At 39.3% G+C, this 10,124-nt stretch overlaps 1 protein-coding gene across 1 annotated transcript in view; it reads right to left on the reverse strand.

Moving 5' to 3' along the window:
• Window positions 1–743: 743 nt before the first annotated feature.
• EIF2S1 (eukaryotic translation initiation factor 2 subunit alpha) overlaps window positions 744–10,124 on the reverse strand; it is a 17,415-nt gene continuing 8,034 nt past the window's right edge. The window contains exons 4-8 of the mRNA XM_034769374.1: window positions 9,095–9,246; window positions 4,905–5,011; window positions 2,874–2,971; window positions 1,854–1,997; window positions 744–1,302 (exon numbers count right to left, since the gene is read on the reverse strand). Of these exons, the coding sequence (XP_034625265.1) occupies window positions 1,177–1,302; window positions 1,854–1,997; window positions 2,874–2,971; window positions 4,905–5,011; window positions 9,095–9,246 (627 nt within the window). The 3' untranslated portion in view covers window positions 744–1,176. The remainder of the gene's footprint in view (window positions 1,303–1,853; window positions 1,998–2,873; window positions 2,972–4,904; window positions 5,012–9,094; window positions 9,247–10,124) is intronic.

The raw sequence follows: 10,124 nt of genomic DNA on the forward strand, positions 1-10,124 counted from the left end.
GTACACGCATATAATGAGCCAGGACAGTCTGATTCAAACAGCTTATAAGACAAAAAATAATAGATGGATACAACAGACAAGGGGTGCATAAGGTGTAATAGATAGTGGTCACCGCACACCAGCCACCTAAACATTATTAAGTGTTTTGTAGGCATCATGGCCAAGGTGGGTTCTATAGAGAGAATTAAAAGGAAGATAACATAGCAGTCTTGCAGATTGCTTGGTGGGGGAATCTTGTTTCTCTATCATCCACCTCCAAGAATCTAAAATGGTCACTTTTAGTGTGCACCAGATTTGGGGCTCACATTTCAGTGATCACTGCAAAGTTCCTCTCAGCTCAAGGTTTTTATGTGGCAGCATCCACTTAGGGACAACCAAGTAAATCTTAAAAGTCTGAGCAAAGGAAGATGCCAGCAGCTATGTGTTGTGTCATTCTAGTATGTACACCTATAGAAGAAAAGTGCAACTATATATCTTTTCTTCATTAACTATATTTATTGAAATGGTAACAAGCTCTGTTCAAAGTTTCCATTCTCTAAAACAACCTATACAGACAAAAGCAAAGGAAACATCATCCATTGAGTAAAGTTTGCATTTATAAAATGTATTAAGAAAAATATGTGGATTTCTTTTAAACCAAGGAGATTTTATATATAACTGCTTCCATTCCAAAAGAAAACTGAAGTTTCACTGCCCCCTTCATAATACTATAGAACATGTGACAAGAAAAAAGAAGCCTGAAGTTAAATATCCCAGAAATTTATTGAATATTTGCTTGAATACATTCTGTGTAGAAATGTTAGGCTCGCTCGGTTTTGGTGCTCCCAGGAAACCTCACTGACAGAGGCACTGACCTGAAACAGTTGCCAATCTGGAGTGGTTAGATATGAAATTGTTAAGCAAAGGTCTATGATCCCTCCCTGGGCCACTGGATTTGAGTCTACAGTGAAAGTAGATATCTTCCGTTTGAAGAACTCAATTTGCGCAAGTTCTATACAAGACCAAATGCTGTTTAAGAGAGGATTCCACATGTTGGTCTGTTTAAAACATTCAAATATTTTAAGAAAGTATCTGCTTTTGGAGTTTTTGATACTGGAAACTTTCAGTCCAGGGTGTTTGTATCTGGGTGTCTAATTTATCATATATTCTCCTTAACGGGTACTCATCCCAGAAAATTTAGTCTTCAGCTTTAGCTTCCATTTCCTCAGCATCATCATCGCCATCCACCTCAGCATTTTCCCTCTCCAGCCTTTCCAGTTGCCTTGCAAGCTCAGTCTCATCTGTGTCAGTAACCACCTTGGGCTGAAAGACAGGACACAGATACCATTAACATTTGGTTTTCTTTAACCTCTTTTATATTTCGTGCAAAATATCACAGATAGGAAAGAAAATAAACCAAATTATTCTATTGGTACTCATCCTAAATGCACAGCAAGAGATCAAACTGATTCAAATTTACACTATGAAAAACAAAAATATTACTACTCAATATGATTTTGTGACTTTTTATGGTTTCAATATTCCCTGCAGTACTGGAAACAAACACTAGCGTGTTAGTGCAAAGAAAACCTGGTCTGACTGGAATAGCAAAAAAATTAAACAAACCACCTAGCATTTAAAAAGTTTCTAAAAATCTGAATTTTTATAAACAAAATTTATCAGGAACACAGGGAAGTATTTTTGCTAAATAAAATGTGTTACTGACAGTTTATGTTTAAGCAGAAACAATATTTGTTCAATTCAAAGAAGGTACCACTTATTTTTTGGTAATGGTAGTTTTCCACTGAGATTTCTTCCTCCGCTCTAAAATAGTTAGGAAAAAAGGTGCATTTTAATACAGAAACAGTTCTCACCTCCATCTGCACATTGAAGACTCCTCTCTTCTCCTCAATCTTTTCTTTAATGACAGCCATGGCTTGGTTCAGAACAGAGAGGCCTTCAGTTCTCTCCAATGTTGTGGTGGTCATCACATAACGAGGAGGAGCTATCAGATTAATCTATAAAAATTGAAGAAAAAAGGCAGATTCAATGATAAAGAAACAGACAACAAAAACTGAAGCGACCAATACTGCCCTTTTAAAAAAGGATTGACATATACCACAGTGCCAAAGAACATGTATCCATTATTTCTCAAGCGGCATGAACCACTTATGATAAAACAACTAAGCTTTTGGTTTTAGAAGCATACAGGAGAATGTACAGCCCTGTCTACTTCTTTATATTCATCATTAGAATAGTAATTCTTATATAGTGCCTTCCATTAGGGAATTTGTCAAAGTGGGTATTATCCTTATTTTAGAAATGGACAAATGGAAGAACAGAGTGACAAAGTAGCACATCATATACTTTTTCTAAACAACTGTTGTTTGAAATGCTGAGGCAATGACTGCATACTTTTCTGAGTAGATTAGGTAGGTGGAGTTTACTTGCTCTGTTAAAAGACATTCTAGCTGCTCCCAGAAGATAAAAGGTGATTCAGGGTCTTTGGAAAATGATTATCCATGAATGCACCCAGTATACTAAAACTTTTCGGGCAGAAGACTGTGCGAAATTCAGCATGAGAACCCAAACACACTGGAGCTAAAAGTATCCCCTCATTTCCCAAGCTGGTCCTTGGAAATAAATACTGCAGGTATATATCCAGGAACAGCAAGTGTTAAGAAACAGGGTGTTATCTAGAACATGGCCTGCCTTGGTTATCCCTGTCAGCTAATTTAATAAAATGGACTCTGTGGGGTCCCTTCAGAGACAAAGGAATGACTTGTCCACCTAGCTGGGAAGAGGGTGAGAAATCCACATGATAAATAGGCACCCTGATAAGACACTCAACTACTTCCTGGCACCGTCACCTGACATAGGTTAGAGTCACTTACTTTAATTGGCATGTTCTCCGTGGAACAGTTCAAACCAGCTCTCAGAGCTTCTTTCACTGCATCAATGCCCTCATAACCATAACAGGCAACTTCAATGTCTAAGACAAAGAAACGCAATTAATGCAAAGAATACTACGTTATAGAACACTGTACAATTCTTTCAAGGAAAACTATTTTTAAAAAAATTAATCATTACTAGTCAGCTCTCAGGACAGCTTCAGTACCCTTTGAAAATGGGATGCCCAGGAATGTTGCAGTTTCCCTATCTATAAAATGATGAAAATACTTACATAACTCATAAGAGTTCTTTCATGATTAACAGTCTTTATAGAGTGCTTTGAAATGATAAGATACTGAATAATTAATAAAAGAACTACCAAATTAAGTCAGTAACTTCATTTCATATAGTGGAAAGAGACTTAGATGCAACTTCAAAATATAAAAAAGTGATAACAGAAGATTGCAAAATGAAAGCACTGTCAAAAAAGTTCAAACTAAAGGAAATGTCACCTCAAAACCAAGAAATTCTGCCAACATTAATGTCTGAGGCCCCTCCCCAGCAGTACTGGGAGTTTTCATTCTATCGTATTAGTTTACAGTAGAAATGATTACCATGTTTTGTTTTTTTTGTATTGTCTGTTTGAAGAGGACTCAGAACCATGAAGCTCATATTTGCTAATTATTACCTGATTAGTCACCAGACAAAGGTTTTTGTATGTCTATATCCATAAATAATTGCTGCACAAAGCAGTCATTTGTAGATTAGTTTCTCACCCAGGTGATTCATAATACCCCACCATTTTTAGTGGTTGCAATTAAATTTGGATAACAAAGTAAACATCTTAGTCAGCCTCAGACTAACCTCTAAAAGCCCACAAGAAAATTCCTTATTTTATTACAAAACAGAGTTCAAATCCAATTAGGACTGTCAAAATAACACAACAGGCTATCGAAACTAAATGAGGGAACATTCATTCTAAGTCATTTTATGAGACTCTAATCAAAGAGCTTTTGTTCTGGTGATTTAATTCAGTATAAACACAGGATTTGGAAATCAAAATCTATGCATCTATGTAAAATCTTAATTTTACTTCATATGGTGCAATGAAGTAACAGCCTTAGGTATTAGCACAAACAGTTTCACTCCCCCGCACTTTGAGCCATCCCCTTCACCTCCCTAAACCAGATATGGCTTATTCCCTTCACCTCCCTAAACCCAGATATGGCTTACTCTCCACCCCAACCAAAACAATAAAAAAACATAACGCTGATTGCCCTAGAATGCTTTACTAGAGGCATTTTCTACCCCTTTGTGACAGCCTGACATTTGTTTAGTTGGTAACTGTGCTTGTGGCTTGTTCAATTATATGGCTGAACAGCCAGATTAATGCTTTTAGCAGAGCACACTGCGCTCAATCAACCTGTCAGGGAAGGCATAACAAGCAGCAATGAGCTTAACATGCAGTCAGAGAAACTAACATTTTGGGTAACAGGAGATGCCATCAAGGGACGTTGTAAAATCATCATCACTAGACAGGTTCAAAGGTGTAATCAATAACAGTTGATGAATATTTTAATCAGTCTTGTGCCAGTTCAAGGAGATAGACTGGATTACTTATCAAGAAGCTGCTTTTAGAGAAGAGGATTCTGTGATTAGCAATACAAATGTTCAAATATCAGAAAGAAGCCTATGGAATACTTAAGGGAGGAGAGCAATGTTTCTTAGATTGGACTGGTAGGTAAACCACTGTTAGTGTCATTTCAGCCTACCTTAGCCACAATCTCTCCTCCAAAAAATATACAAAGTACCATGGGATTTAGAGGTAGGAGGACACAGACAGTAATCTGAAAGGCATTTTATTCAAGGATAGCCAATTCTGAAACAGCAATTTCATTCAAATATTGTCACTGAGAGGTAGTAATTATTTTAATTAGGTTTATAATTTTACATTGTGCTTGGTAACTTGATTTCAGTGACTGTGTTGTGTATAGGGGCTCTGGGTTTCAACTTATTGTCCATTTAGGACTCACCAGCTCGGATTTTGACCGCCTGTGGTGTCAGACGTCTATTTATGTTGTCAATCAGCACACGTCTCTCATCTTCTGTCAAATCTAGTCCATCCAGAATTGCAGGGTCTCTGAGTCAAACAAAGCAATGTTAAACATAATGTTAGTGATCTATAAACTGTACAAACAAGGACAAGATGAGACACAAGCAGCAGTATTAACATGTAGTACCACTCCTATAGTGTTATGTATAATGACAAAGTGATCTGCTGTGCAAAGAGAAAGGGGAAACTTCATTAAGAAACCATTTAAACAATGGAGAGAAATAAAGGCATCCATTTAAAAATACCTTCGCTGTGGACATATTTCTTGGTAAGGGAGGAGCACAGTTACCTCGGCCTTTCATTCAAGTTATGTGGAGGAAATAAGACTGCATGACAAACTCATTTTAATCAAAAGGAGGGAATAACTTCTGTCTGGCATCAAATGTACATTATATTTGCAGTGAAAAATGCAGCCAGCTATATGGAGCTCATACTCCATCCCTTATGCAAAGGAAGCTATGCTCATGTGAAAGAGAAACCCTGACATAGAGATTTAAAATAATGGCTTAATCAAATACCTTAATGTTTTGGTGAGGGGCAAATACTACTCTATAAATGAAAGAGAAAATAAGACTACGTAGCCCACACCCACTCATTATGGTGCTTTGACTCCCTCTAGTGGTAGCTGCACCACACTTGGCTAACAGACATGGGTCTTTTTAGCTCAGGCAGTAGAGTTGATACTTTAAGATCCAGAGCTCCAGGGTACAATTGCTGTTGCTGACCTAGACAGGGGTGAGGTGTAACAAGTGGTAGCATTTCCCTTTAGTGCTGCTTTGCTTCCATTCAGCACACTGCTAAAATGAACAGCATAGCCCACTTAGATTGTAAGCTTCTTGGGGCAGGAACAGTCTTTTTTTTGTACAGCACCTAGCACAATGGTGGCCTGCTCCACAACTAGGGCAAATACATAATCATGTAACTAATAATAACGGATAAGCTCTTCACAGACAAGTTTTCCCCATCAGACAACCCCCTTGTTATTTCACTGCTGCATAAGAACAATCTCCTGAGCAAGTCATCCTCTATTGCCTAGGAAGCCAACATCCTGATAGCTCCCTTTGCAAGCCCTGATTAGTCAAACCAAAAACAAATCATGGTTCTCTGAAATGCAACATGAGCCCCACCTGTAACACCACTAGCTAGGATGTATTAACCAGAATGCTTTGCATAACAGACTTAATTTTGAACATCTTATGATGAAATCTTTATTGATTTTACATGCAGAAATATAGCATAAGGGCATACATGGTCAAACTATAACCAACAGATTTTATGTCATACTGTTTAGATCCTGAAACATATGAATTTATATGGGGGAATATGGTGCCCTTGTCAAGTCTGAATATCCAGTCTCCTAACTTACAGCCTGATCCTGCACATACTCCAATTAAGACTTCCACAAAATTCAAAAGGCCCTTTAATGAGCAGACACTTGGGGGGCAGAATTAAGTTATTTAGATGCTTAAAGATACAGATAGGCACCTACTGGGATTTTCAAAAGCACCTAGGCACCAATCTGCATCTTTAGGTGTCTAAATACCTTTAAAAAACTGGCCCTGGGGATGCTATTGTGTAAATGATGCATTTGTTTTGAGGGTTAATTTGTCCTTGTACACACCAAGAAAGATATGATGCCAAAGCCAATCACTTTTCAGTAATCAGAAGAGAAAAAAATCAAATCGATTATATGTTCTGCCCTTGAAAATGTAAACCAAAATTTGAGTTTATACACGTGAACAGTGCAAAGGTTAAGATTTAAGACTACAGTTGATGAGAATGCTTACTGCACCTAGTGCACATACCGATACCAATTACTGTTGTTCCTTCGTTTGCTTTCAATGTAGTTTCTTTGGAATATATATTCAATTATGCATTTTGGTTGCACAAACTCTCAAAAAATCTGAAAGCATCAAGTTTGCCTGTGGAATCTTAACTCTGGCCTTTCCACATATGTATTAAGATAGATTACATGATTACATACTGACTTCTCAGATACAATTTTTTCTTATAACCCTTTAAAAAAGTTGTGGGGCGGGTTCCCCTACCCCTAATTCTGAAAATTAGATTTGAGCAGTGAGTTTTCCAGGTTTAATCCTCAAAATAACCCTAGTTATATAAAGGGCTCCAGGTCAATACCACAGTGTTTCTCACAGTATGACAGTGAGCTTTGGGGTTCCTTTTGGAGCAATGTGCCCTGATGGTCCATTAATCAGTGAGCTTCCCTTCATTAAACTAAAACTCTTTCTCCATGGGAGACATATGTTAAATACCACCCAAGAGCCTTGTTAATCCAATTGACAATACTTCAAGTTATCTCAAAACACAATATACAAATACAATTTAAGGAGGATTCAAAACCAGTAATAAAAGCCCTGAATCTCCAGGTGGACATAAGAAAACATGCACAGATTGAAATAACCAGTCACTGACACCTAGTGGTGGACTGAAGTTACACTTTTCTAGATTTTGTATTTTAGAATGGGAAGAAAGAAGAGGGGGAAGTATTTTCTGAGAAATCCAATTTTGGTTTGCCAATTGAGTCTTTTGTGAAGGCACTATTAAGAGGAACTGCATGTCTTAACAAATCAGTTTGTAAGTGAATGGCCTGTATCTCAGTACAAACTATTTCAACTGATGCACAGCTTCTGCTTCCAATCCCTTAGATCAGTGTTTCTCAATAACTGTCCCATGGACCAGTGCCGTCCCGGAGATATCCCTGATAAAGTTTAGGAAGGCAGCAAGCCAGTCCCTGGTATCAAAAAGGTCGAGAAACACAGCCTTAGAGGTAAGCAACATCTACTTCAAACAGATCAACCTCAATACACTTGTGTTTCTGTAATACAGGCATATACTTGGGAACACCTAATTTGGAGACAAGTGAAACAAGATCTAGTTGATGCATCAGGGAACAATCTGGCATACCTAGCTTCTGAAAGTCATTAAAAAAAAAAAAAATAAAAAAAAAAAAAGATTTGCACCCACTATAGGGGCCCTACCAAATTCACATAGCTGAAATCATGAATTTACAATGCTATTTAAATCTGAAATTTCACGTTGCTGTAATTGTAAGGGTCCTGACCCAAAAAGTAGTTGTGGGGAGAGGGAGGGGTGTCACAAGGTTATTGTAGGGGGGTTTGCGGTACTGCTACCCTTATTTCTGCACTGCTGCTGGTGGCGGCACTGCTTTCAGAGTGGAGAAGCTGGCATGGTGGCTGCTGGCCGAGAGCCCAGATCTGAAGGCAGAGCCACCACCAGCAGCAGCGCAGAAGTAAAGATGGCATGGTATGGTACTGCTACCCTTACTTCTCCGCTGCTGCTTGCAGAGCTGGGCGCCCGGCCAATAGCTGCCGCTCTCTGGCCACCCAGCTCTGAAGGCAGTGCAGAAGTAAGCGTAGCAATACTGTGGACTCCCCCCGCACCCCCCACTCCCCTTTGGGTCAGGACCCCCAATTTGAGAAACGCTGGTCTCCCCTGTGAAATCCGTACAGTATAGGATAAAAGCACACAAAAGACTGGATTTCACAGTCCGTGACACATTTTTCATGGCTGTGAATTTGGTAGGGCCCTAGCAATGACCACAGAAGAAAACAAGTTAATGAGGGGCTTGATTTAAGTGAGCTGGAAACTGACAAAGACACAAAGGCTAAACCCTTTACTTTTTTGTGTGTGTGTGAAAAGTATTGCAAGGCTCCTTAATGATGCCATGTTTCCTCCAGACTGGCAGCACTTATAAACCCATTCTGTGTTCAAACACCTTACTCAGAGAGTTCCTCAATAAATTCTCCATACCAAAGCCAATTACTTTTAAAAACAGGCCTGTGCAAAGTGACACACCCGAGGGAGAATACGGCAGAATCCTTGGAATCTAGTTCCCAATGTTAAAGAGCTCCGATGAGAGCACCATGTTGGTGCTGCCTGAAACAGATGTTATCTAAAACAAGCATGTGGCAGACAAAAATTGGGAATTGTGAGACTTATTTGACGAGTGTCAGACAAATGTTGCCAGCTGTCCAATGGGCTAAGAGGAAAATTTTGATGGCTCTATTCTGAGAAACACTTGTCTGCAGCTATGGAACTAAAACAATAAGAGTAAAAAGGTGCCCTTACGAGACTGCATGCTTGAATGCATCATAAGCACCATATCCTGGTCTTTTGTACTTGTCATCAAATACCCAGGCAGTTCTCTGGAACAGACTCTCCAGCTGCTCATCCTTGGTGTATTCCAACACCTCAGCAACATGGCGAAGGATACTGTAAACCTAGGACAAACAAAAAAAGGGAGGGGATGAAGAACCTCAGTGAAGAATATTATTTAAATTGTAACCTCTTCGGCACAGGGATTATCCCCCCTTACTATGGGTTCATACAGTGCACAACGGAGCCTTTGTTGGAGCCTCCAGGTGCTACTGCAATACAAATAGTCAGAGTAAAGAACGTTCAAATAAAAGGCAGCAATTCTAAAGAGTTATAAATTGAAAGTGTGACGGGTTGGATCACAGAAACCCCCTTGGGAGCTGCCACCCGATGTGCAAAGACTACCCCTGCTCCTGTTTTCCCTGCCAGCTCAGGACTCCAGCACCCTGTCTTGCTGAGCCAGACACTCCTGTTTGGCTCCAGACACAGATCCAGAGTCTGAATCTCCTGTCCCAAAGCTGCAAGTTTACCTGAAAACAGCTCACAGAAGTGTGCTTGTCTTTAGCACTCAGATGCCCAACTCCCAATGGGGTCTAAACCCAGATAAATCCATTTTACCCTGCATAAAGCTTATGCAGGGCAAACTCATAAATTGTTCGCCCTCTATAACACTGATAGAGAGATATGCACAGTTGTTTGCTCCCCCAGGTATTAATACATACTCTGAGTAAATTACTAAATAAAAAGTGATTTTATTAAATACAGACAGTAGGATTTAAGTGGTTCAAAGTAGTAACAGACAGAACAAAGTAAGTCACCAAGCAAAATAAAATAAAATGCGCAGATCTATGCCTAATCAAACTGAATACAGATAATTTCCTCACCAGTTCCAGAGTGCTCCCTTTTACAGGCTAATCTCCTTTTAGCCTGGGTCCAGCTATCACTCACACCCCCTGCAGTTACTGTCCTTTGTTTCAGTCTCCTTCAAGTATCCTGGGGGGGG

The sequence above is a fragment of the Trachemys scripta genome, chromosome 4, assembly GCF_013100865.1.
Source record: "Trachemys scripta elegans isolate TJP31775 chromosome 4, CAS_Tse_1.0, whole genome shotgun sequence".
Classification (NCBI taxonomy): domain Eukaryota; kingdom Metazoa; phylum Chordata; order Testudines; family Emydidae; genus Trachemys; species Trachemys scripta.